The 27,500-nt window shown below is 36.5% G+C and overlaps 1 protein-coding gene across 2 annotated transcripts in view; it reads left to right on the forward strand.

Moving 5' to 3' along the window:
* GLRA3 (glycine receptor alpha 3) overlaps positions 1 to 27,500 on the forward strand; it is a 202,434-nt gene that overhangs the window by 170,654 nt on the left and 4,280 nt on the right. Inside the window, exons 8-9 of one of the 2 annotated variants that reach the window (XM_043565360.1) lie at positions 13,557 to 13,700; positions 15,957 to 16,001. In XM_043565360.1, the coding sequence (XP_043421295.1) occupies positions 13,557 to 13,700; positions 15,957 to 16,001 (189 nt within the window). The remainder of the gene's footprint in view (positions 1 to 13,556; positions 13,701 to 15,956; positions 16,002 to 27,500) is intronic. The other variant, XM_043565367.1, reaches the window with a different exon arrangement.

The raw sequence follows: 27,500 nt of genomic DNA on the forward strand, positions 1-27,500 counted from the left end.
GTTAAGTTGCAGTTATTCTGTGTAACAACCAATCCCCAAGTCTCAATGGTTTATCACATTTATTCTTGCTCACAGCCTTGTTAGCTGCCTGTGAGCAGCTCTCTTCTGGGTTTGTCTGAGATGGGCTGACTTGGGGGGACTTGGATCTAGGCTGTGGAGTAGGTTCTGTTCCCTGTGTCTCCCCATTTTGGGAGTGGAGGTGTGGGTAGCATGTTCTTTTCACGGAGGAGTGTAGGAAAGCAGGAAGGCAAGCAGGAACTTGCAGTGCTTTTGCTCAGAACTGACACAGAGTGACTTCTGTTCTCATTTTGTTAAGTCATACCAGGTTTCATAGCCAAACCCAAGTCAAGGGGGTGGGGAATGGACTCCACCCACAGGGTAACCTTGAACAGGAAAGGAGAAAAAAAGGATTGTCAAGAAATAACCTTATCTACCTTAGGGACAATGGTTTGTTAAAACTGTCTGTCTCCTTTCGTAGACCTGACTCTGCCATATTAGTAAATACTCAAGAAAACAAGGGGAGAAAATGGGATGGGGAGAGGAAAGAGTGAGGAGTTCCTGGAAGATTCTATACCACTCTGCCCTCACCACTATGGGCATCTCATTTGGAGCAGAGCTACTAAGTTAGAAAATAAGAAACACTAGAAATTTCAAAGGTGGACTGTCAATTAAATATTTCACACAAGCTCAGAAGCCTGTAGGCTTTGAAAATCTCAAATTCTGCACTAAAAGCTGTTTATCTTAAATAATTTCTTTTTGCTTTTTTCCCCCAATTTGGGAAAACCATCAGAAGTAAATTTTTGAGAGAACAAAAGATTTTTTATAGTTCTATCCTCAGAACCTAAGTCAGCACATGATATATGTCTACTGAGTAAATATCATCCAGATATTTAAAGACAAGAACTTTTAAACATTTACTTAGTACTCAGTCTAAACTTGGAAAAGAAGAGAGTTTGTCATTTTATCATGTCTTTCTAAAGGAATGTAAAAATTCAAGTGAATTACTCTTGTGTATAACCATATTTTTCCACTTGAGAATCACCAAGTTACTGACAAAAATTAAAGATTGAAAGTATCTACTTTACAGTGTAATAAAAATATTGATTTTAGAAGATATAACAAAGATAGCTTTTATATTAAGTTTTCACTCTTCCTAAAAACATAACTTATAGAAGTGATTACAAATGTTAGAAAATAGCAATTGAACTATTATATTTTTATTTGGATACGATGGTTGTGTGGGGACACAAAGATCTGTATGTGAGATTGCATTGAAAAGAGAAGGATGGAAAGAAACCTGGAGGGTTTATACTCACTATTGTGTTCTTATCTAATTAGTTTTCATTCTTCTAAAAAAAAAAATGAAGTTTTAAAGGAGAGTAAATTGCTGGGTCACCGAGGTGACTCAGTTGATTAAGTGCCTGACTCTTGATTTCAGCTCATGACATGATCTCTTGTAGGATATAGACCAGGCTCTGTGCTGACATCAGGGAGCCTGCTTGAGATTCTCTTCCTTTCTCTCTCTCTGTCCCTCCCCTGCTTGTGCTTCTCACTCTCTCTCTCAAAATAAATTAATAAACTTTAAAAAAAACCAAATAAACTCTCGAACTGTGAGAATCATGACCTGAGCCAAAACCGAGTTGGATGCTTAACTGACTGAGGCACCCAGGTGCCCCATTAGCATTTGTATTCAACTTATAATAGAATATCTGATGCAAGCAATACATTTATTTTTTTTATGCATAAATATACTAAGAGTTTGATTTCATATTATATTCACCTAGGGAAAAAAATAAAAAATAAAAAGGCATAGAAAATGAAAGAGTCATTTCTTCATACCTTTTTTGTTAAAAATCACAGAATATAATGCATGTGTATGTCATCTAATTTTATTAGTGTTTTATCTATTATCTATAAACAGATAATTCCTAAACATAGGGTAGTTCCTATAATAAGGATAGAAATTGATAAATATCACTGGTTTTACATTTAACCTTAGATCTACATTTACTTGGTTAACATAAATTTACATTTACTTGGCTTCCTAGATCTCCCTAAACTGAAAATTAACAAGTATCAAGCCTGTCTTCTGAGAGGTGACACAGAGTCAGAGCCACTGCATATATTCTTAAATCTGATGGTCCAATTATGAAAAAGCACATAATCAAATGACAAAGTTTAAATTTAGAAAATGATAAAATACAATGGCTTTGGCATCAGATTAAATTTAAAAGCAAAACAAGTATATGCCACTTTGAGACAATTTTACCTAAATAATGTTTTAGTAACTCCTTTTTCCACATTCACATATATCCTAGACTCGTACCACAAACCTTCCAGACAGATTAAAATGGAGTACAACTCCCTCTCACCAGCGGAATAAAGAACATGGTCCCTAAATCAGTGTGGTTAAGCAACTAACAGGTTTCCTCTGTCTTTATGATTCCTGTTTGAAGTTGTAAATGAAGGTCTTAGAACTCTTAGTTCTAGTTGTAAATGAAGGCTCTTAGAACTCAGAGAAAAGGGGACTAGGAAGGTATATGGTTAAAACAAAGATAATATTATGGAAATAAAGAGACTCCTGTACAAAAATACAGAGGAGAAAGAAGTCACAGGTATAATTCATCCTTAACTGAGCAGTTAAAACAGATAATATATAAAGAAATGCCAGTAACTAACAGCATGCACCTAAGAAATATTTCCACTGGTATCTAGATTTTACAGTTTTATTTAAATGTTAAACATAACAGCCTTACCCTGTAGAAGGGATGATGGAAAAACTCCCATAACTGAGGGAGAAGTCAGAGATAAGTAGATGACCTTTCCAAATCCCTTAGCCTTTGTGATTGCACCTTTCTTATCTGGTGACTGGAGGGATTGGCCAAGTCCATTACTTAGGAAATAATGCAGTTCTGCTGTATTATGATTGCATCTCTTAAAATAAAAACCTTTATTTGGAAAAGAAATACTGTACTTGAAGCAGCATTCATTTTCTAAGGTTTCTGAAGGTCATAATCAGTATGAATGCAACAGCAGTTAGCCTGGGCCGTTGGGAGTAGCTCCCCAGGGTGATAAATGGCAAAGTTCACAAAATCTTATGCTGTGTGATTCACTGCCTGGTGTTCCAAGAAAACAGTTTTTCACATAGTTTCTTTTATTTTTCCATATCCAATTTATACTACTTTAACACCTATTTCTAAAACAGTGTTTATTCTTTTCCTTTGTTCTTATTCTTGTCTCTCTCTCGTCTTAGGTCTTAAAAGAAGCTCAAAATGATTTTGAGACTAATGTTTTTTCCTATAAAAGTTACAAAATGGAAAGTTCTTATACGGGTTTTACACCAGGGAGAAATGTAGGATCAAATATACCACAATCTGGATTTTACAAAACCAAGATTGAGGAATAGTCAGTGTGATCTGAAAATTCCCAGAAAAAAGCTGTGACACAGGCAGGAAATCTTTCAGTGTATCTCAGAAGAAAAGCACTTCGTTGTATGCTTGAGTCATTTGTCCATTCCACAGCCAGAACTGTTCATCACAGTTTACTTGACAATTCTAAGGAACTGGGAGTATCTACCAAGATTGACTGCCATTAAAGTGAGAAAAATCACCCTAATGAAAGGGCTATTTTAGCTAATCAAAAGCAATATAATGTGATGTTTTACTCTGCCTCTTTCTCAAAAACAGCAAACTTAGATTGAGAAGAGAATTGACAAAATATTCACTCTCAAATGTTTGCTGGAAAATCTCCCTTCCCTTCCCTTCCCTTCCCTTCCCTTCCCTGGAGTGCCAACATGTAGGTTTGTATGAGATTTTGTGAGCCTCAACTCCTGGTTCTGGTCTAATCAATTTCTTGTTCTTAAATTTAAGTCGTGTTGCTTATAAATGCATTTTAAAAGTCTATTTCTGGAAACTATTGGCTAATAATAGTCTTAGTTATAATTTGTAATTTAATAACTATAATTTACTGTAAATAAGTAGTCTGGCTTATAGTCTAATAATATTTACTCACTAATGCACTGTCATCTGTGAGCTGTAATCTAAGGCATTATTGGTCCCAGTAGACAATCCTTTCAACCACCTCTATGCGGAGTAAAGGCATGTATCTTGGCCATCTTCTTGACTACACCGTTTGGTGCCATACTTGTAACACAACTCACCCAATGACTTTGTAAAGGAATGTGTTCTAAAATTTCTGCTACTTAATAATCTTACCAAAAGCTAGGGTCAAGGTAAATATATTTATGAAGGGTTGTCTGAAATGTACGCAACGCATCTACTTTGAATTCTGAGAACACAAAATCAAATGGCTTCAGAGGGCATAGGCACAAATAAGTTAACCACAGAGTGTTCTGGTATAGTTATTAAGTGTGGAGATGAGCACCATGGTTAACTGGGAGGTGCCTTCCATACTTAGAAGCACGTTCCTTTTCTTTTTCAAGGCACTGTGTAGCACGGGCAAACTTATTCCCGTGCCTAAATTTGGCTTGCAGCCTGCCTGTCTTTACTTGCCACCAGGTAGGCAATATACCATCTGTCCTAGATTACGTTAGCGCTTTGGAATGCTACCTGGACTCTATTTTCTATATCCCGTCACAATCGATTTTACTGAATTCTGACCTGACACTAAGGTTTGAGGAAATTTTTGGCTGGAGATCAAGGGAGGTTTCTGCCGCACTTTAATTAATTAATAGCTTTGGTGTTTTTTTTCTTTTTTTAAATAAAGCAGTGAGTTTTGCTCTTCAACAAAGCTGTTGTAGTTCTCTATGGAGACATCGTAAAACCATGATTAGATCCTATCCACACTGTCCTCAGTTCTGTACCTGTAGGAATCCGGAATCCTTGTTTTTGTTTCAGAAATAAAACTAGTGGAAACCTTCCCACCCCTACTCCGTCTGCCACTCGTGCTGGCTTTCTCTTCCTTCCAGGCACATGGTAAGATTGTACCTCTTAGTTCTACTGTAGGGGCTGACCGGAAGGAGTGCTGGCTGATGAGTTTCAAACACAGTGAGCTGTGCCACTTCTAGCCTGGAGTATTTGTTAGCAAACACGAGACCCACCAGTGCCAGGTTTTCCTGTACTGTTGCCGCTGCCAATGTTCCAGATAGTGACTGCCCTATCAGCTGAGGTCCCAGTAAGAATGACAGTGACAAGAGTCACCATGTAATTCAAAGTGGACATGCAGTGTCTTTTATTGTTCTTTGTTTCATGCCAGTGAGATTTGGGGATTATGGGGATTATGGAGATTTGGGGATTACTGTGTCCTATCCTAGCTTGAATCCTTATACCTACTTCCTTGCATCATTGGTAGGATAGATGTAGAGAAATTCAGGCTTAGGCAAGCTCCCCAAACATGATTGCTCCCCAAGGTCATTTGATTCTAGTCTTTATAGCCAGGATGACTGTGACTGATAATGATAAAGTCCAATTATATATATATATATATATATAAAATATATTATATAATATATGTTAATAATATATATTATAATATATAGTTATAATATATATTATTAATATAGATTAATATATAATTGTATTTTATCATTATCAGTATATATATGTGTGTGTGTATGTGTGTATGTATTTGTGTATATATATGTATTTGTATATATGTATATATATATGTATATGTATATGTATATATGTATATATGTATATATTTATATATATATATATATTTGGGACACAAAAAGCAGACTGTCTCTATTTTCTAATGATAACATTAAAAGTAGAATGAATGCATAATCTTTCTGGGAAAAAAACTGACATAAGAAGTCCATAGAACATAATAATTCTTATATTCCTTTCTCTACATTATAAAACATTTTTTAGAATGAGAAAGACAAGGCCTTGCAGTAACCTAGCTTTGCATATTCAAATGATAATTTATCAAACTGATCTCTTCTTAGATTATCACATGACAAGTAGGGAATGGTTTCCCTGCTCCTAAAAACACTTCATTTTAACTAATGCAAGAATGTTGTTGAGGGGACTTTCATTGCATTTCAGAAGATAAAATGCTTTCCTGATCTGGTTTTGCTTCTTCAGAGCAACTGGTTTTTTTATGTGGTAAATACAACGCTCATGTCTCTTTTTCTACATTGTTTGCTAGGAAGCTGTTTGTAAGATTTTAGAATCAGCATATAGAGAGGACCTTACAATATGTATTTCACGTACTGATTTCAGTCTTAACTACCAGATAAAAGTTAAAGAGGCTGGAATACTGAACTACAGAGAGTATTCTTATTTAGTGCGTTCACAGTTGTCGATATGTAATGGTAGCCTAAAAAGAAGCAGCCTAAAACCTAGGTGATAGAAAATAGTAGTTAAGTTTGTGGGCTTTGGAACCAGAGGAGTTGTATTCAAATCTGGATTTGCAGCATGGTAGCAGTCTTAATCAACTCAAGCTCTTATAACAGAAGACCATAGAATAGGTGACGTAAAGACCACAGACATTTATTCTCACAGCTCTGGAGCCTGAGAAGTTGAAGATCAAGACACTGGCAGAATCAGTGTCCGGTAAGAGTCTTCCTCCTCGTTCATAGATGGTGATCCTTTAGCTAGTAAAAGGCATGAAGGAGCTCTCTGCGACCCTTCCTCCAAGGCACTAACCTCATTCATGAAAACTCTGCCCTTACAACCTGATCATCTTCCAAAGGCCCCACTTCCTAACGCTGTCACCTTGGGGGTGAGATTTCAATGTCTAAATTTTGGAAGGACATATTCAGTCCATAACAGTTACTATGAGACAAGTTACTTTACTTAAGCAAGTTACTTTATTGTGCCTACGTCTCATCTTTAAGATGGGAGTAGTTTCCTCAATGGTGAGGATTGAAAGTGTTAATTTTAGACAACAACTAAGAAGATTCAGTAGTTCTATGGACACTACTAAGAACACCTCCTGGCATGTTAAGTGTTATAATTTTTCTCTAATAATAAATGGCTGGTGATTTGAAGTCCTTCCATGTGACATGGAATCAATTCAACATGACCTGCGAATGCAGAGCATGATGAACACAGTCTAGGTCCTAGAAATACCAAGATGAATAAGACCTGGCTTTTGTCTTAGCCCATGGGATATATTAGCCTAAAAGGAGAAAGATACATAAAAAGATGTCAGTCTGGTGGAGCTAGGTCAATAATAAGATGAATAATTTGATGTTTGCTTAGACATAATTTGTTAGAATATCAGTATAGATACTTCTCATTGAAATTCTCCAGAACATACTCATTTTGGTATCCCCGTAGCTAAGGTTTTTGAAAAATAGAAAGCACTTAGAGATTGTGAAATAGAATAATTAACTAAATAAATAACATTCAAGTGGTGCTAGCCACCAGTCATCCTGTAGAACTTGCCTATAAATACATAGAATTACAATTGTGAAGAGTGGACTGGGAAAGGGTTTCTATAAGGAAAGGGGAGGTAGAAGCTGAGAAAGCCTGTCCTGGTCTGGACATCTGGAGAAGGTTTCCCTAAGAATATTTTGTCGAAGCTGAGACCTGAAGGAAACCCAAAAGAAGGAATGTTCCAGATGAAAATAAGAGGGATGAAAAGCTGATGAGGCAGGATGAGGTTTGTCAGTTGCTTTCAGATTCCAAAGTATAAAAGAACGGAAGTATAGTTGGAGCATAATAAGCAAGTAAGGAAGTGGCATAAGATGGTAAATATCAATCCTCAGAGGCCTTCACTGACCATCCTTATCTAGCATAACTCTCTTCACCCTGCCCTTCTCTTCCCATTACCCCATTGTGGTTTCTCTGTTGCACTTCTTTTAAATTATATCTGTGTTTTTATTGTATGATTTCCCCAAATGGAATGTAAGTTCCATTAAAGACAGATTTTATTTATCTCACTCATCTCTGTAACTACACACTAAGAACTGAACTTGGGTACATCAATGGTGTTCAATAAATGTTGAATGAAAAAAAAAGATTGAATGCATGTGGTAAGAGAAGTAATGTGGGGGCCAATCATGAAGGGCTTGACCTAAAACAGATTTGAGACTTTAAATTAAGTGAAAGCACAGGAAGAGGTTTAAGTGGAAGGAGACATAGATTTGCATTTAAAAATAATCACTTATTGTAATTATGTCGGGGATAGAGTTGAGGGGCTGAAGAACAGATTATTGTGGTTGGGATCAATGGGATGGCCGTAGGAAGGACAGAAAATGATAAATTTGAGAAGTAGAAAGAAAGTATAAATAACAGGGCTGGGTCTTTGATATGAGAGAAAAAGAGGACTTCTAGTGTGGGTATGAACAACTTCAGAGTATAGCCTTTTAATGGGGAGTAGGAGGCCGTTGTGTTTGTTTCCTATTTGTTTGGTAGACTCTGGTAGAGCTTCATAGCTTTGTTGTTGTTGTTGTTGTTTTTCTTATTTATTTTTATTTTTTTATTAGAGAGAGAGAGAGAGAGCAGGGGGCAGGGCAGAGGGAGAGAGAAAAGAATCTTAAGCAGGCTCATCTTCAGTGCAGAGCCCAATGTGGGGTTCAGTCCCACAACCCTGGGATCATGACCTGAACCCAAATCAAGAGTCGTACACTCAACTGACTGAGCCACCCAGGTGCTCCATAGCTTTTGTTTTTAGTCAGAGTAAATTTGAGGTGCATGGGACATCCAAAAGGTAAGAAAGCTGGCTAGAGAGTGGTCTAGTCAGCAAAACTAGATTTGGGGTCCATGAGCACAAAGGAGGAATTGAATCCATGGTAATGGATGAGGTTGAATAGGGAGAAACTTCAGAGTTAGAATAGAAGAGTGGCTGGACTGTATTCCTGAAGAACTCAGGATGAGGAGGAAGAGACCCCAAAGCAGAGTGTGTTAGAGCAGAGGAAGAGAAACCTGAAAAACATGGGTCATGGGAGCCCTGGGAAGAGTGGGCTCCAAGAAGGAAGCAATCTTCAGTACGGTGGCTTCGAAGGGGTCTCCAGGACAAAGGTCCTCCTGACTGGTGCATTTAATTAGTAAATGTTTAGGTTTTATTTTCTCATACTTTTCTATTCAAGGGGTAATATCGAGAAGGGATTGTTGCATAAAATTGAACCATGGCTCCAACAGCACATTGGACGTTGGGACTGTTGACAAGGTGGTTCAGAGGAATGAACTGCCTCTTGATTGGAGTAAGTCTTCCCCAAGAGACAGCAACAAGTAGAGGATGGAAAGACGGTGATGAATCTGAATCACGTGGGGTGTGTTGTATATCATGAGTATGTTGTGCATGTGTTGGAGTAAGAACCGTTGTCCATATTTTAGTTACTATCCCTAGAGTTCCAAACTTCCCACATCCTGAGTTTGCTGTACCGAGATGAGCAGTGAGGGTGGCAGAGGAGAAAAAGAGTTGAAATTGGCGAATGGGGTCAGAGAAGAGGACAAGGAAAGTAAGCCCTTCAGGCTTAACACTCGGGAGCTGTTCACAATGAGCAGAACCCTGGCAGGCATAAATGACATATACCTATCTCTGTTGTCATTGGAAATATTCATTGGATTAATACGGAAATTAAATTTCTGATTTATCTCTGGTTCACAACATTATAGATTTAGGTTGTTAAAGAATGAGCACATACTTTGTGAGTCATATTCTTCCAGGAATGGTGTAGCCTGAGATAGCATTTTTGAAATCTGTATTATATCTTCCAGGACAGTATGTATTTGAGGGCAGCCAAAGATTTCTGGCAAATTGTAGAACTCATGAGGTGTAAATCTATATTTTATAAACAATTGGACACTTAGTACAGCCCTGAAATAAAATGCCTGGAAGTCACACTTAAGATAGAGGAGGAGATGTTGAGGGCTCCCTTGTTGGCATATTTCATATGTAGGTTGACACCGTTGTAAGCGTCAAGAAATGACCTCTTTTTAAAAGATAATTAATCCATTCCAAGATATGAACAAAACATCACTTCAGAAAGCGAAGCTACACATAAATCATCATCTGTGATTCATTTTTCACCTGTATTTTAACATTTTACGCCTTCATTTATCTGTCCACTTATTCAGCAAATATGTGCACACATGCCAAACATTATTGCAGTGGTGAACAACTCAGAGATGACATCTGCCCGCAAAGAGTCTAAACAGAAAGAGAATAAGAATAGGCAATTACAGTGCAGTGTGTTCAGTTAAGCACAAGTGCCATGGGATTCTGAACCAGACTTGGGCAAAGTCTAGCCTGAGACCTAAAAGGCCAACTGAGAAGGGTGGGAGAGGGGTTTTTCTTCACTTTAGTATTTACTTCTCTCCCCATCATAGACTTCCCTTGAACCACAACCTAAATTTGATCAAGGTTTCCAAATGTTGACATCTGACAAAAATAACATCATTAAATATGAAGAATGAAGAGAGAAAAAATACAGAATATACAGACAGCACAGAAATAGTCAAATTTCTAAAGCATAAGATTTTGATCTCTAAGGTACATTGAGTTCCAAGAAGTAATTAGTACATCTTTGCTTGCATCTCATCTATATTTCTGCTGTCCTGGATCCACATCTTCTTAGGGAAGGGACATTTGTTTCTATCAGTGGGGAAGCAAAGTTCTAGGTAATTATCCATTTCCCAGGAAGAATAAAAAAAAAAAAAAGCCTTGCATAAATATCTTTCATTCTTAATCTCATTCCTGGCAAATGAGAGAATATTTTTTCCCACATCTAATTGGCATGACTAAGTTATCTAACAAAATGAATTATCTCATGCTCATGGCACAAAAGGTGATGATTTTATTGATATTGCTTTCATGATACAACACTGTGTGTAATACAGGCACATACCTATTCAATAAGAAAAGATACTAAAACTTACAGAAAATTTTCATCCTTAAGCAACTGACATACCGCAACATTTGTTCAATTGCATCATCAAATCACCACACCATTAAGCTGAGAGAAAAATTAAAGCAGTTTCTTAAAGGTTACTGACTTGTTCCCTCCAAAGGTCTTTGGTCTGTATGAATCTGTTTCTAGGAAATAGGGACATACTTCCTCCTTTTTACGTTCCCTTGTTTCGCTTCGCTTCTTTTTGTGTTTTTTTTCCTATCAAAAATAGTAATACTTTTTTTTTTATAATTTTAAATGTTTATTTTTGAGAGACAGAGAGAGAGTGTGAGTGGGGGAGGGACGGAGAGAGAGGGAGACACAGAATCTGAAGCAGGCTTCAGGCTCTGAGCTGTGGGCACAGAGCCCAACACGAGGCTCAAACCCACAGACATGGAGATCATGACCTGAGCTGAAGTTCGATGCTTAACGGACTGAGCCACCCAGGCACCCCCAAAATAGTAATAATTTTTAAATTTCTCTGTTCTGTTGTTTTCCTTTTCCTTTCTTTATATTCTCTTTCTTACCTTTGAAGTGGCAGAAGACAGGAAGACCCTGTGGAGCTAAGGGGGTAGTCAGGGTCAACGATGCTGGCTGGGGTGGGCAGGACCAGAGTCCAGGGGTCAAGGACATGGTCAGGACCAAGGCAGCCAGTGGGGACTTTGGGTGTGAGGCCCGAGTCAGTAAGGCATCTGGGATTAATGGGGCTGAGGCTGGAGGGGACCAGCGGAATTAAGATACTAGTTACATACGGGGAGACTCTTCAAATATATGTTAAAGAATCAGACAAGTTTGTCACTGTCCAAGAAAGTGTTACATCATGAAAAGAGTGAAAACTAGAGTGAACCCTGTCATATTGAGTTGGAATTAGAGATGCCAGTGTGAATTCATGTTTTCAATATAGATAGATAAATGATAGATACAGAGATAGATGATAGGTAAGTTATATATATGTTGTATATATAATAATAATTATATAATACATTATAATATATTATATTTCTCTATATAATATATATTATATTATTATACATAATTTATATATAATACATAATTATATATAATATACATATCATATATATGTATATATATCATATATCATATATATTAGTTATATATGTATGTATATCATTCCTAACTCTGCCTACTAAGAGGGCCTATAAGTAGTTATACCCAGGAAACAATGAGCACACCCAGTGTGCTCATAGATCCTTGGTTTCTAAAAGTCATTCTTCAGTTAAAAAAAAAACAAAAAGGATTCTTAGAGAAAGCCCTCAGTCAAATACTGGAACAAGAAATTACAGATGAGTCTGGAATGCCTTATGCCAGAAAGTGAGAAAGTACCCAAATCATGATGGAGACTTGCCAAAAGGATGCATGGCCTAACTTCTAGGGGCTCCTACTGACCCAATCTGTGTAATGTGAGCATCAAAATAGTGATGTTAATGCATGGTAACCCATTGAACAAAATCATTACTTGTCTATACTGATATAAGTAATGCGGAAGACAAACTTCTCTTACTGTAGAGTGCTAACTAATGAATGTAGATGGAATGATGGAATTCGGAAAGCCACATGTGGAATCATCATTGTGATAATTGATTCAGACAAAAATCATCAAGGTCTAATGGATGAAACTTAATGAGTAAGAAGATATTTATTTACTCAAGAGAAATTGGTAACTTTATAATAGAGAGACCTAGTAGATAGCACCTTAACCAACTGATCAACATTGAGTGCTTTCTGATATGATACACTTGAAGAACAGGGCATCACTCTTCCTATTAAAATCCCATAACCTGAGTATAAAGTAAAGAAACATCAAATAAGCCAAAAGTGGGAGACACTAAAAAAAAATCTGGTCTGCACTTATCCAAAATATCAAGGTGACAGAAGGCAAGAAAAGGCTGACCATAATGTTCCACATTGAAGCCCAAAGAGATCTGACTCCAAGGGACAGCATATAATTCTAGATTAAATCCTGGACTGGAAGGACAAATGTTTTTCTGCTAAAAAGGGCATTATTGGGACAATTGCTGAAATGAGAATGGGTTTTTGGGTTGGATGGTTGTATTTTACTAACGTCAGTCTGATTTTGGGGGGTGTACTAGAGTTATATAGGAGATTGTCTTTTTCTTTTAGAAAATACACACAAGTATTTTAGGGTAATGAGGCATCGTGTTTGCAAATTACTCTCAAGTAGTTCAAGGAAAGGCCATAAATGATAGAGAGAGAGAAATATATTTGACATTTGGTCAAATATTAACAACTGGAGAACTTAGGAGGTTTTTTGTTTGTTTTTTTATTTTTATGTTTTTTACTGTTCCTGCAACACGTTTGCTAATGTTAAAATTATTTCAAAGTAAAAAAAAATAATGAAGAAAACATGATGGCATTATCTATATTTCGATGTTACTTTATGCTTTCTTCAAGCGTTGTTCCAGATTTCACTGAAGGTAAAATTACATTTCCAACTTATTTTGTCTTAATCATACATTTGGTCTTGTGCCTCAGTTGACAACAAACTTTATTTAGTAAAACATACATAAATTTTGATGTATTATTAATATATAAACCTGCACAATTAATTTCTAAAAAGTGTTTATTAAGCTCAAGAAGTATTGATCTTATTCCTTTCTTTTTCAAGATGATATAAATGGTACAATGTAGAATCAGATGTTCAGTTTTGTACTCAGTGGAAACAACAGTACAAGTCAATTTGCTCACTCTCTCTTTCTCTCTTGGCCAGGTTTCATATGTCAAAGCTATTGACATTTGGATGGCAGTATGCCTCCTTTTTGTGTTTTCAGCACTTCTGGAATATGCGGCTGTAAATTTTGTATCTAGACAACACAAAGAACTTCTGAGATTTCGACGAAAGAGAAAGAATAAGGTAGGTGATTAAATGCGTTGGGTTCACTGGGATACCAATTTTCACTGGACAGTAAATTTGTTACATTTAATACAGTGGCACAGAGAGGAAATGGAATCTGAGGACCCAATCATATGAATATTCCTTTGGTTTTGTCCAATCGAAACTGAAATTGTCAAAAATAGCTTCAGGGAGAAAATGGTGACACCTAGGTCTACTTTACACAACATATCTGGTGACATGAGAATTTATCAACTTCTTTCTAATGTACTTCCTGGAACAACACCATTTTTTGCTTCAATTAACAAAATATATCATTTCTTACTTGCAGTGTGAGGATCTTACTGATGGTCTGACTTAACATGTCATCAAATATAACTATTAAAGTTGTTCCTTTTCATCAAACTAATTCCTTTAATTGTTTCCATAAACCAATATCTATTTATTAATGCTATGATACTCATGTAAAAGTATGTGGAAAAGTTTATGCATACTTTCATGTTGTTAAGTTGTTTATTCTGAAGCTCTATGGGAAACACAAGAAGGTGCTATTTTTGCCTGGCTACACCTGTTAAATGAAACCCAGAAGAAATTGTATTTAGAACATCATTAGAAGACCACAAGAAGTTGTAGAAATAATCTCATAATTGAATGTAGATGTGCAGAATGGAGTCGTTCCCCTCTATTAAGACTTGTAATGTAATCTCTGTTTATATGTGCACATATGTCCAATCAACCCCCTTTGCTTTTCTGTAAGGGAAAATTTCTATTGACCAGCATATCTATGAGTTTACTTCTTTTAATATGAAAGTGCCAACTGACATTTAAAAGCAAATGGACTCACATGCAATAGAGAAATGTCAAAGTTGTATGCACAGGAGAAACTGTGTCTAGAATCCCATATATTGGAATATTTAAGTCAAAACATGCTCAAATCTTCAACAGAGTAGTTTGGTTCATATAGTATGCACTTTTAAGAATGTTGAAAGGATTTAATTTTAAGGATTCCTTATAGTTTCTGAATTATTTGCTGCAATTTATATATTCCTTAAATTTTGTAAACCCCAAATGATCTCTCAGTACATGATCTCTCAGCACATGATCTCTCAGTACTGAGCAGTAAACATATTCTAACATGATAGTGTATTCAGTCCTATCTAGTTGACTCCCCCAAATCATAAAAAATACCCAATTCACAATATCATGGAAGGAACATCAGGATTGTGATTCTCTGAGCAACACATTGGACTAACACAGTGCTTGGGCTTATATTTGATCAAGTTGTTATGAAAATAAAAGCACATTATATATTGAAACACATTTTGATGGAGAGATTAACTTTTCTTTATCCTCTTCTCCCCATCACACCCCCATCTACTGGTTTCCTTGTACCTTTCTCATTCTTTTACTGTCTCTTTCCTCTCCTTCTTTCTCCCTTCCTACTGCCTACTTGCTCTCCTTTCTCTCCTGACACTTGGCACTGGCTGAAACACTATCACAGGACAAAAAAAATTCTCTATCATAAGGGTTAAGCTTCTGTTTCTTCTTTCCTTGTAAATGACTGATAAAGACCATTTTTTCCTTCTAATATTAATACAAAGTAATGCTTATTTCCTCTTCTCATTTTGGTTTGCTTTTTTGCTTTTATTGTCCATTTCTCTACCTCCCTCCTCATTTCTATACAATTTTAAATGTATCAGCCAGGTGCTGAGAAGTATTAGGTACATGGTGTCCAAATGAGGGCTAAGAGCTCGGGCATTTTCCACACCTACCACACATCCAACAGCCATAGTGTCCAATGGGTAACATGATAGACTGTATTGTAAGTCTAGATGCTCAACTCTGGTCCCTCCTCAAAAAGGATTATCCTACCAAAGCAGCTCTTTAATTTTACTACCTATGAGAATATCAGGATACATACTGAAGCCCATTATTCTTTAGTTCGCAGAAAGATGACAAGATTAAATTTTCTAGTGAGAGGCTCTCTAGGAAAATACGGAAATGCACAAATAGTAATACCTTATTATTTTCTAACGACCAGTTGAAATATACAGGGAGCAAATAATGTAACTGAGATTTAGTGCAGGAAAAAAAATAGCTTTTTTTTAAAGTTCATTTCATACTTTGGGGGTTGCATACCTTGCATATGTGAAATCGATTAATGTGTATGTGAAAATGATATATGCAATTAAAACCAATTGTGCAATTATATTTACTCATATATGACTTGATTCTCTGGTTTCTCAATCCCTCTTGGTCCACTTTACCTTCCCACAGACAGAAGCTTTTGCATTGGAGAAGTTTTACCGTTTCTCAGACACGGTAAATTCACTTTCTTAACTCTAAGTAGAGGAATGTGGTTATCAGTAAAAAAGCAGACAGCATATTCTGCACCCAGGCAGTGTTTGGTGGGGAAACATAGCCCCTTGCATATTTAAATCCAAACAACCACCATCCCCCTTCAGCTAAGGATATTCTCTTCAAATTCCATTTGTCTTCCCTCACTCAGTGAAAAGATATTTAAACATCCTTCATCTTATCAACTGAGATAGTTGATGGATCAAAATGATTTTTAAGTATATGTTAAACAGAAATAACACATACAATCTTCTAATAATCTCCATGAAGGAAATAATCATTTGCTTTAGCAAAATTAGTTCAAAAATTAAGGGAAAATTTATTTGCACAAAGAAGTTCTAACTGTAGCCTTTCTTGTCAGAAAATAGAGACTTAAAAATAAGGCAAAAGTAAAATTCTTTGTCCAACCCGTGTATCTTTAGAATCCATTCTTAATGTTGAGATTCTTTATAATAAATGAAAGAGTTTGGTTTTGATAGCAGCATCCTTTGAACTCTTTGGTGAAAAAGAGATCACAAGGTCACATGTCCAAGTATAATAGCTAAACAGTTAGAAAGTTAATCTATACGAGAGCATATTATTTGCTTGATTTGGCCACCTATGATATAGCATTCAGTGGTTGAATTGAAACACGTCCAAGCCAAGAATTTGGGCTGGGGAATCACAAACAGTCCAGTCTACTAAACTAAAATTTCTGGAATAAAGTGCATTTAAAAATACCTCCCCAGATGATTCTGGCTCACATCTTGGTTAAGAATACATACAGTGTTAGATGAACAGATAGGAAACATGTTACATTCATCTAATTGAAGGATTCTCAATGTCATAGCAGGTATCTAGGGCCAGTATTATTTTAAAGCACTTACTAAATTTTCTTATAATATATAATTGTTCAACTAATTTTTCTACTAAAATTGCAGATTTGTTCCCAGCAGAGCTAGCCACATCTCCTTTATTTTTTCATCCCTGAAAAAAAAAATTCACTTGATTCAATTACTTTTACTTAATTTTCTTAAATATAAATTTTAAGAAAAAATGTAATTGCATTGTATTTGCATAACACAAATAGTAGCCTCTTTGGGAGACAATATACTTAAACCCCTAGTAATTAAGCAGTTAATGCCTATAGGAACTTTAGTTCCTATATATTTAATTAAATATTTAATTTAATTCCTATATATTTAATTAAATATTGCTTTACAAAACAATGCAAAAAGAACTCTGATAAAAATTAGGTTTACCTCAGCAACCATTACAAATACTTATTTTTTAAAAAGAAACAAAATGGTAATACAAATACATTCATGGGAAATTATATGAATTCCACTTTTTTTATAATATTCCAATCCTTGTGCAAATTTGGGGATGATTATTTTGACTTTCTGAAAACTATTTTTCTCAAACTAACAAGTCTTTGAATTCATCATTTTTAAAATCTGTAACTTGCTTAGAAACAGTCTGAGCAATCCAAATCTTTAAATCAAAGTAATCTAAATGAGTCTAAATGTTGATCCAATACCCTATATTTTCGCGAGTACTGGTTTACATAGCTTTTTTCAAGCGCTCTGAATTGGCAGAATAGGCAAAGTAAATAAAATAGCCTCAGTATAAAAAGTTTGTCACAACAGGGGGCCTTACACTAATGTAAATATTATTCCTAGAAAACTTTTAACTTGGTTCAGAATTGGCTTAGCCTTGTGTGGAATCTCTTATATTTTACTTTTTCTCCATTAAGGTATGAGCGAGTGAATCTTTGGTCTATTGTGAAAGAATACAAGTTTGCTCTTGTATCCAAATTTCCCCACCCCACACTGTCATAGCCTGCTGTGTGCCGAGTACCCACTGCACCATGTCGTAGACGCTTACCCCCAGTGCTGTATATGTGTGGGTGTATGCATGATATGAAAGTGTTTTGGTTAGAAGTTGCTCTTCCCACATGTGATATCATTACTTTAGTCCTGCAGGGTTATAAAGGTGTGCCCAAAATGTTTCTCAATACATGTTATTTGTGGAGAGAAATGGATGATGTGGGGTTGCTTTAATGCATTTGACAAAGCTTCTTCTGCATCACAGTGTAATGATGCAATGGTTTACTGAGAGAAAACATATTCACACAGTATTCCAGTACCTCTGTCTTCCTGCTTGTTATTGTGTGTCCATTGCTATTCATATACTCAAATGAAAGAAAAATGAGCCATTAGTTCTGGATTTGAGAAATAACGGCCAAGTTTATATTTTGCTAAGCACAATGGTTATCTTGGGGGATGGGCTAAATGGGTGATGGGCATCTAGAAGGATACTTCTTATGATGACCACTGGGTGTTATATGCATGTGACAAATCACTAAATTCTATTCCTGCAAGCAGTATTACACTATATTAACTAAGTAGAATTTAAACAAAAATTTGAAAAAAAAAAAAGATATCATTGACTGCATTTTGACTATCTGTACAAAAGCTTGTCATTATTTTATTGACTTATGTATTTATATGCTGTCTTACCTCAAAAATAACTCAAGGTAACTTCTAAGAATAACAAATAGTTGTTTTTTCTGCCCTGTACAGTTTTTCAGCTCTATAGTTTTAGGACACACACACACGCACACACACACACACACACACACACACACACATACACATATCCATAAATATATATGTATATATATATCCATAAATATATTTATATATGTATATATATATATATATATATCCATACACATATATGTATGTGTATATACATACAGTATTTTGAAGGGATGAGGCTCCATAGACAGTTGAAAGCAATGTGGTACCCATATATATTAAATCATATAATAAAGTTTCCATTTAGCTCAGTTTATGCTATACTCTGGAGTATAGGATATTTTTTAAGCAGGAAAATATTTCCTACAAATTTCTTTGATACATGCCCAAGGAAGAGTAGTTTCCCAATCATTTCAAACTAAATTATATTTGAATGACTCTGATATGGGAGGGGTTCAAAATTTCATCCTCTCAAGTAAACCAAAAATTGTTAGACTTTAATGATTTCCTGCAAACAAATATTTAGGGTCTGTGTTAAACACAGCTGAATCTTGGAGCTATATCCTCTCTGAAATATCTATTTAGGAAAATAGTATTCAATAAAATAATGTGACCTCTGCTTAATCTAATTTCATATGCATTATAGTCACTTCTATCTCAAAGTTAACTAAAACACATTTACAGCTTTTTGCATATGTTGTCTATCATAACATATTATCTTATGTCTTCCTTTAATTCGAGTTGGCACTGAACGAATCTGGCATATTGTGCTAGAAATAGATACATGAGTATTTAAAAGAATTATTTCCTTGATTTCTCATCAATCTCCTAAAATGTATGTATTCCATCTTTGTTTTATTTTATCTTAGCATTCATCTTTTTAAGCCTACATTTTACCATGTAAATAATTTCCAAACCATTTCTGAATCTAACTTCAATATATAAACATAAACTTGGCTAATTCATAACTAATGCATGTCATCAATAATAAATGCAAAGTTCTCATGAAAACTGGATTTTAAATAATTTTATATTGACAATTGACTTGCAACCATAATGTATTTTTAATCTCATCTATAATTGTATTCTTTGAAGCTTTCCATTTTAAAATAATACGGAAATGTATATAGATGTATTAAACTGATATGTATTTTGGAAAAAGAATTTTTAATTCATTCCTATATTTCATCTTACCTCAGAATTTTCTAAGTGATGGAGATCTTCCCAACAAAAATAAGCCACTGTTACATTTATTAGTAAATTTTTTTTCCAAAATCCACACACTTTGAAACCCTGTAAATGGAAATGAACAGCAATTCACTTTTCCTTCCTTTGTTACTCTCCTATTTGGCAATTAGAAGTTACAGAAAATTGTTGAAACAGAAAGACCTTTGGCATAATTACTTGACATCTTGATTGTATACAGAACACCCAAAGGCACCTACCAGGGGAGAAACATTAGGATTAAAATAATGTAGTTAATGCTGTTGTACCCCACAGCAGTTCACATAATAAATCATCATTCATGCTGTCATAGAGTCTTCATGTTTTATTATCACTCACTAGCAAGCTTCATGCTTTCACCACTCCCACACCCAAAAATAAGATTTTGGCCATTTTTAAGGACTAAGAAGAGGATAGGAAATAAATTTTTATATTACTTGTATGTTAATACATATTTTTTATATGATGGAGATGAAGTAATTCAACTGAATGACTGTCTCTGCCCTTGGATTTTTTTTAATAGTTTATTTATTTATTTTGGGAGAGAGAGAGGGAGACATAGAATCCCAAGCAGCTGTCAGCACGGAGCCTGACATGGGACCCAAACTCACAAACCATGAGATCATGATCTGAGCTGAAACCAAGAGTCGGGTGCTGAACCCACTGAGCCACCCAAGTGCCCCTAGACTTGGATTTTCTATTTTCAATATTTCTAGTTATACTATGCATGTTCCATGAGTCACTCTTTGGCATCACTCTCTAATAAAATGAAAAAGCATGTAGAATATTTCACAATGTGATCTTGATGTTTAATTACTGAAACATTTTTCTCACTTTCAAACTTAGTGAAAACAGTTCTCCTGTATAAAGAATTGCACACTAACTAAATGGGTTTTTACGTTCTTCATTGCCTACCCTTCTAACTTGCTTAAAGCATAGTAAGTGATTTTACTTGTGAGTAAATTAAGGTATGTCTTCAATTTTACTTTTTAAATCAGCCATGTTCTTTTGCTCATTTTTTGCTCATTTTAATTCATTCTATTTAATTTTTATTATTACCTATATCTTGGGTTGGAAAGTGCCTTACTTTTATCAACATTAAATATTGGCTAACATACAGTGTTTGAGTCAAAAGTTGTAGATGTTGGTCTAAATACTTCACATGTTTGACCTTCAGTCTATTAGAAACTCAAGCTGAAGATATCTCCAGAAAACTGAATTATTTCAAACAAATATTTGAGTACTAATTGGAATAAAGAGTTTCACTGCACATTTGCATTTCAAATGTCAATCTTGAGTCAGATTGTAAATTTGGGCCATCTAATATTTTTGAGATTAAAAGGATATATTTGGAAATGACTTCCTATATAGCACACACATATTTTTATAATGCAAATGCCCAATTTATTTTCATGTTTTTTAGAATGTAAGTTCTCCTCAACACCTTGTTTTTGTTACCATTACTAGGAAGTAAGTATTTGAACAAGACATTTTCATGAGGGAAATGTTTTCATTGAAGTTCAAAGTGTTTCTATTTCTCCAGCACCACAATTAATCGGAAGTATGATGTTAGTGAAACCATATTCCGGATGCTTTCGAAAACAGTAATGCACTCTATCATGCTGTGACACATAATTATGCAAAGTCCATTGCCCAGGATATGCTTTGGCCCATGGTAGATTTAAAAATGGATAAAGATACAGATCATATAAATAACCTTACACATAACATTACCTAGAAGCAGCCTTAGGTAAAAGAGAAAATTATTTAAAAATGAAATAGTAGTTAAATACTAACACAAAAGTCATCCCAGAGTATGTGTTCATAAACTGCCACTTAAAAATGTAAATTTGAGTGGAATTCAAAAGATGTTTCTTCACTAAATTCAAGCCTGCTTGGATAGATACATTAATGCCTCTTGGAAACGCTTGTAGAATTTGCTGTGCATTATGATCACCTAGAAAACTTGTTGGGAATGCAGATTTCTGGGACAACCTAAAGGCTGATGAGTACAAATCTCCACAATTGCCATTCAGAAAACTGGATCTCTGCAACCCGTCCCAGTGATTCCAAGGCAGGTGTTTTGTGGACCGCAGTGTGAGAAACATTGCCCTCCCCCAGGCTGTCATTATTGCATGCACATAGAATGCTGGTGATTTGGCAGGTTGTTGCCAAATTTTATGAAGAATCAATGCTACATAAAGACGATTAAATTTAAATTGTTCAAATGTGTCATTTTTCTATGAAAACCGACACCTAGAGGTCAAGTAGCTTTGTTCATTACAGCTCTATAGCCCTGATTACAGGTTTGAGAACACAGTCATGGTTACAAGACAGAAATAAGCAATAGTCTCATGTCATTTATTTAACTTTTAGAAGGATAAAAGTCAGGAGAAACAGCAGATAAAGTATCTTCGTCTAATTGGAAGTCCTCACGGGACTCAAGCACACAACATGTTTTGTCCCCTCACTCACAGGGAGCGTGGATGTCTTCCTAGTTTAAAGAAATAGATATGATCTGTCTATTAATATCATCTAATATAAATATGATCTAAAAATAGATCAGAAGCAGCAATGATCCCATCAGCTAGAAAATGTAATCATGGGCCCAGAACCATTATATCAGGTATATAATATATATCTGATATGCTATATCAGAACCATTATAATGTAAAAGAAATGTCTGTAAGTGGGAATAACAAAATAGCATCACAGCATTGCTCCCAACCCCCCCCCCCACTTCAACCACCAGAAACTAGAAACCTTGTTAAAGGCATTCTTTGTTGCTGGCACTCATACTCAAGTGATCTATACACTCATCCTGTGAACTAGCCAGCTCTTTATGTCCTTGCTGTCCTGTCTTTAGTAATAAGTGTTTTAATTCCTCATTCCAGTTTCTATTTAAATGCCCTCACTCTGTTGCACTCTTGGGCCATTTTGTTCACTGGTCATGTTTAAATGTGTTCTTTTGTTCAATGAGATCTATTCCAGGAGCCCAAACTGATATAAAAATGCTTTGTTCCAAGCCATTAATAGTATTTTCATCTGTGGCTTCTGTTATGGTATAAAAAAAGCCCAAGATGGACTCTGTCTATTTCTGCTAAAATCCACGGAATCCTCCAGGAGCCATAGTCAAAGACCTTAGCATTCCATCTGCCAGCAATGTGTTAGCACTTATCCTCAGGAGATTTAATTCAAAGGCAATTTTCAAGCAATATTTCCTTCATTAATATTCAGGTCAAGCTGCCACCACATCAATGACACAACAGAGGAATATATCACAGTTCTGTCCATTGTTGCATGGCCTGGACACCATCATGGCTACATCCATGGCCGGTCCAAGACATCTGTTTTGGCACTCTATTCTCCTTCTGAGCTAACAACCAGGAAAACATTACTTGACTTAATTTAATTATACCCTGGAATTTTTATTAGGAATTTCATCTCCCACCGTGGGATGTTGTTAATTGTTCGTTTAACCTGGGCCACTTACCTGACCGTAAGGCAACGCCACTGGCTAGCGTCAAGAGCTTTGAATATCCAGATATTGCTCTGAGAGCAATACTTCGGATACTGCCACATACACCGGTTCTCAAGCCAGTTCATTTGGTGGACTTACCTAGCTTTCAACTACAAGTATTTATTAGACTGAAGGTGTGGTTTAGCTCCTGACCTTCTATGTAAAAATTTCTATTGGTGAACGAGGTGACCAGCTTTGTCTCAGTGGGAAGAGAATCATGAGATTCATACCACTCTGGATAGCTCCAGCTGGAGATTCCAGCTCTGGTCCATTGTCAAATAAGCTACCTTTTCATGGATATGATGTACTTCACCTGAGTAGTTCTCCTTCGCTTGTTCCTAAAGATACCGTTTTCATTTTATCAGGGAACTTAGACTGAAATACCTTTCTGACCTTGCCCATCATAGGATGATAGAGTTTTTAAGCCTAAATAAAGTCTGATGCCCTTTGGGTTCCTTCAGTTTGGAAACTGCTTCTACCAGAGCACAAGAGAGTATCAGTAGTTGCCATTCAAATAGATCAGAGAGATTTCCAGTCTAGAATTCTGGCAGCCGTCTTACAGTGCCACTGTTGAGTCTTCTTCAGAAATTCCAGTCTGCATGTGTTTTCATAGCAGATGCCTCTAGAGCTGATGGATTTTAAGGCGTCAGAGAGGGAACTTGGGCTATTTGTTGCCTGCCTCAGACCTGTCACAGTTTGTTTGCCCATGTTCCACTTTCAAATTCATTCTGCCTTCCAGCCACTTTATACAAAATGGTCAACAGGAATCAAAATGTATCTGCCAAATTACAAATAGTGTTACAAGCTGTTTTTCTCATACAGGGATGCAGAAGATATAATGGTTTGTCCTTTATTGTTTGTAAATCATTCCTAATGGTTTCCTCCAATTATTTCTGGAAATTGGTCTGATGGGGCTGGGCCCTGAATTTTAACCAGGTTAATTAGTTACCTTTACCTAGTCACATGGGCCACTAGTTACGAAACCCTCCCTTTCTCCTCAGAGAGAGAAACTACCATTTATCATTAACCAACTTCCTTCTGACAGTGACCTAGACCAAACTCTTTCAAACCGGTTTGTGATAATAAGCTGGAGATTTCACGTTTCCTTAACTGGGTCTACACCACATGAAGATACACAGTGTCAGGCTTTTTTCTTTATATAAACCTAACAGGAAAACCCTAGTCCAGTCTGTTAAGTATACCAGTGCCTCGGGGAGCCTGGCTGACAGTGGAGTATGTGACTCTTGATCTTGGGGTTGTGAGTTCAAGACCCATGCTGGGTGTAGCTATTACTTAAAAATTAAATATTTTAAAAAAGGCATACCATCCTCCTTTGTCCTTCTGAAGCTCTTCAGTTTTTACTATTTATCATGGTAGAGGCTATTGAGGGACTTCTTTAGTGACTCCAAGTAGTCAGCAGTCAGACTGTAGGATATATTTAGCTTTATCATAGACCAGATAGAGCTATTCTAGAGAAAATTAATGAAGGACTTAGCACCCCTGCTTCCACTATTTCTTTAATCAGAACTAAGAGTCTCATTTACTTTCCTGGAATCTTTTTTTTTTTATGTTTATTTATTTTAGAGAGAGAGAGAGAGTGTGTGAGCCGGGGAGGAGGAGAGAGAGACAGAGGATTCACAGCAGGCTCTGCACTGAGAGCAGAGACCCAATGCAGGGCTTGAACTCACGGAACTGTGAGATCATGACCTGAGCTGAAATGAGACACTTAACACACTGAGCCATCCAAGTGCCCCGTACCTTCCTGGAATCTTGTACTGTTTAATAGTCACCACAAAGGAAGGTTTAAGCAATTCTAATGGCTTCCCATTTAGTACATCCAGTTGTAACTGGGCTAGGAAACAACTGCCCGAGATTAAGTTCAAACCAGAAATGGCAAGATCCTTCATGCGTGTGTCATGTCGTTTCCACTTATGCATTTAGCCAAAGGTGATACCATCTGCTGGATATTCCACTCCGAGCTGGGCAAGGAGAGCCCAGCCTTCAAACCAGTCTTCTTTGTTTCAACTGCCTTCATGGATGGAGTAAATTCAGCAGCCCATATCAGTGCCTTTTGTTTCCTTTCCCCACCGGCATCATTGATTTAACTTCTGAGATGAAAGCAGCATATTTAACAGGGTTCCTTAAAGGAAGCAGCTGCCGGAACTGGAACAGATTTCCTTCCTCCCAGCTGGCAAAAATGTGCCAGGAAATCTTTCATAGGACTCCTGTCAATTTTCATTCTGTGTCTTAAAAGCCACCTAAAGAGAGCTAATAGATTTACCTCTGGCCATGATCTTTCTTGTGAATAGCCCAGAATTTTTGCCCATCGGCAAAACCCAGCATGACAGCTATAAAAGCAAATGTACCCATGAATCATGTGTAGCTTCCTGCCTTTCCAGAAGGAGAAGTACGTGGGGAACCCACGCCTGGAGGACTCCCCTAATCATAGTGTCTGCCAGAGTTTAGGTCAGAGAATGTGGTTTGGCTAGGTTCATTTTTATTTATCACATGGCCAGGCCAGGTTTGCTACTTCCCTTAACGTAACTACTTCTGCTGTTCAATGTCACAGCAGTGGGAGAACCAGGAAGCTGGTCCTCAGCATAGATTCATACCACCCCAGACTTTACCTGCTCCAAAAGGGTCATTGGTTACATGCTGGCCAGTAGCTGCAGCACATTAGAAGTCAGCGTTCACAGCTAACATTGTTTTTCATGCTGCGGTATATATATATATATATATATATATATATATATATATATATATCCCTATGTCAATCCTAGAAAGCATAGACCACAGATATCAGCTGGTACTTCACAGTAAAGAGATCCCGCTTCTTTATGTTATAATTGTTTCATACAAAATGGTAGCCACAAGCCACATGTGGCTATTGAACACTAGAAATATAGAGTCTGAGGGGCCCCTGGGTGGCTCAGTCAGTTGGAGCCTGCTTCAGATTCTGGGTCTCCCTCTCTCTCTGCCCCTCCCTTGCTTGAACTCTGTCTCTCTCTCTGTCTCTCAAAAATAAATAAACCTTGAAAAACATTAAAAAAAATAAATATAGAGTCTGAACAGAGGTGTATTAAAAATATATGCTGATTTCAAGGACTTAGCATGAAATAAAGAATATAGAAGATCTCCTTTTTACTGTGAGTAAATATTTAAATCATATTAGGACATACTAAGTTAAAGAAAATGGAATATTGAACTTAATTTCATTGGTTTCTTTTAACTCATTAAAATGGTAGATAGTGTAAAATGGTAGATAGTGTAAAATGGTAGATAGTGTAAAATGGTAGATAGTGACAAAATTATACACACGGAGTTCATGTGTGGCTCCCAGTATATTTCTATTGGACAGGACTACACAATACTCACTAGTTTTCAGTGTTGTTGGCCTAAGGTTGCAAAGAAGTAACATCAGGGATTAAATGCAATGTTCTTCCAACTCCCAAGTGGACTTGACACAGGCCATGAAGCCGCTTGCTTTACTTGCTCTAATTTCTCTTTCTACCAAGTGGTTTCAGTTTCACAGATAATCAACTAAATAGGAGACAAGAAAATTGTATTTTGAGCCATTTTCCCCTCGGTTTTATCACCCTGGTCTCCTTCGGTTTTATCTCATTAATCACCCGTCTACCAATTCAATAAGGGATCATTCTCTGTCTTCCACATTGCTATAGTAAGATTTATTCCCAGTTATTTTCCGTGGGACTTTGGCGATCTCAACCCCAGGGGGGATCAGTATCAACATTCTTATCAAATTCCCTCCCTGAACTTTGGGCCATATTGAGTCTGAAAGGATATGAAAGCCAGGTCAGCTTCTGTCACCACCGTTGAAATGCGGGGTTAAATTTGTCAATCAGACCCTCCAGACACACTGGGCTTCACTCGGTCCTACAGGAGCATGTGAGGCAGCCGGCACATCAGAGGTAGCATTTTCTCATCCTCCCAGGAGGCAGGGCAGTTACTCATGAGCACAGCTGCTTTGGGCCTCATCCACAGGCGCATGTAGACGCGCTGCCACGGACAAACGTCAGAGCATATGTTATCACATTGACACAAAGAAGCCACAGCCCTTATTTCTTACCAGACTTGTCTACGTTCTGGTCACGTAGCCCAAGGGCCTTCAGGCCATCACACAGCGGTGCCCTGAGCAGTAAATGTAGCAAACTCCACCTTCCCCATTTAGTGAGCTCT

The sequence above is a fragment of the Prionailurus bengalensis genome, chromosome B1, assembly GCF_016509475.1.
Source record: "Prionailurus bengalensis isolate Pbe53 chromosome B1, Fcat_Pben_1.1_paternal_pri, whole genome shotgun sequence".
Taxonomy (NCBI): domain Eukaryota; kingdom Metazoa; phylum Chordata; class Mammalia; order Carnivora; family Felidae; genus Prionailurus; species Prionailurus bengalensis.